Source organism: Carlito syrichta, unplaced genomic scaffold, assembly GCF_000164805.1.
Source record: "Carlito syrichta isolate Samal-C Ts95f unplaced genomic scaffold, Tarsius_syrichta-2.0.1 Scaffold47522, whole genome shotgun sequence".
In the NCBI taxonomy this organism is placed as follows: Eukaryota; Metazoa; Chordata; class Mammalia; order Primates; family Tarsiidae; genus Carlito; species Carlito syrichta.
In genome coordinates this window covers 1-1670 of record NW_006991618.1, presented here as the reverse complement: position 1 = coordinate 1670, position 1670 = coordinate 1, and the positions used below count along the sequence as shown (strand labels likewise).

The window sequence follows — 1670 nt, the reverse complement described above, 5'->3', positions numbered from 1 at the left end:
CATACCCTTTTACTCTCCATGTATTCCCTCTCGTTCTTGGAAAATTAGGAAACCTGGGCTTGAGCACTATAGCCCATGTCTCTTCACTTCGAAGAAGGGGGGGATGGGCCCTCTAGCAGGGATTCAGTGTTTTAATCTCATCTAAAGAAAGTTTAAAAGGCCAAGTAACTGCTCTCATTAACAAGACAGAAGAAATTTCATTCAAAATATATTCTACATGCTTCAAAACTCATGCAAAGACTTATGCAAATATGTAACACTTCTAAGAAATAAAACAGAAAAAGCAGCACTAAAGATCATTTTCGTGTGATACAATTATTGTGAAAGGATGTTACTATTTAGCAAAACTGAAAAAGAAAGGTGCATGACCTGTTGAAGACTGTGCGTTAACATCTGCTTTATGAGCTAGCAGCAACTTCACAATTTTGACATGGCCTCCATTAGCAGCAGCCATTAAAGGTGTGATGTCTCCTTTGATTCCCCTATCTTCCACATTTGCATGCATTGCCAACAAAACCTTTGAAAGAAAAAACAAATATAAAGGGTATTAGAAAGTTACTACTTCATCAAAATTTTAAACATATATAGTTATATAACATCTACCCAGTCATAACATAGTAAAAGTCAACAAGGACACAAAATTTTCTAACAAAACTATTTGTCGAAATGATCCCAATGGCTAGACAGGATTATTTTATTATGCCCTTACTTAGCAAACCAGATAAAAAGGAGGAAAGAAAAAGCTTTATTCTGATAATACAAACCTGTGCAAGCTCATAGTATCCAGCAGAACAAGCTAAACAAAGGAGGCTCTCTCCTTCCTCTGTGTGTTCATTTACACTTCGCCCTTCAATGAGTAACTTTCGTACAGCATTCACATCTCCTTCTGAACAGGCTTCTGCCAAACTGCGGCTAGTAGGGGAAGAGTATCGTAATACCAGGATATAAGAATATAAAAACTTGCACAGCATAATATTGGTTTTTATGTCAAGCTTGACAATAGTGCTAAGCATGAATGATTATTTCAATACAATTCATAACAAAAAGCTGAAATGACTGAGTTCAACGAGTTTTACAAATCTATACGTGTCACTGAATTAAAATTATCAATATTCCAAAATGTTTTAAATTATGCAACTGAAGGATAAAGTCTAATTTACTGTAAGTAAAATTTTAAAACATAACATTTTATGGAAATCACACACTAAATACAGATTATCATTATACTTCTTTAGTTGCTCACTAGAAAATTTTTATAAAATTTAATTGAGAAGTATAAAATGGGCAAAACTTGTACTAATTATAAAGGTCTATGGGAGTCCTTCCATCAGGTAAAGGGAAATCAGACAGGAGAGATGGGAGAATATTATATCAGTAACTAAATAACTGATAAGAAGAGGTTTGTGGGGGTGTATTTATGTATACAATTATATTTAAGGGGAGGTTTCAAAAAATCAAGAAAGGCAAAAATTCAAGCCAAAAAAGAATTAAAAAAATTGGAGTAACAGAACATGAGACTGAGAGAAAAGTTTTTGCCCTGTAAACTTCCCCAAACAATTCCCACTACAGACATTCCTAAAGATTCTTTCACTTTTGTATAAAATTCATTCTAGCCAGGATCGGTAGCTCAGCCTGTAATCCTGTGCCTTTGGGAGGCTGAGGTGAATGGA

At 34.5% G+C, this 1670-nt stretch overlaps 1 protein-coding gene across 1 annotated transcript; it reads right to left on the bottom strand.

The window, feature by feature from the left end:
* Nucleotides 1–369: 369 nt before the first annotated feature.
* On the bottom strand, nt 370–912 carry LOC103249999 (ankyrin repeat domain-containing protein 17-like; the record flags this gene model as incomplete). The annotated part of the gene is made up of 2 exons (XM_008048593.1): nt 370–517; nt 765–912. Coding segments are annotated over 2 exons (296 nt in total), but the record flags the coding sequence as incomplete, so codon positions are not given.
* Between the last annotated feature and the right edge of the window lie 758 nt (nt 913–1670).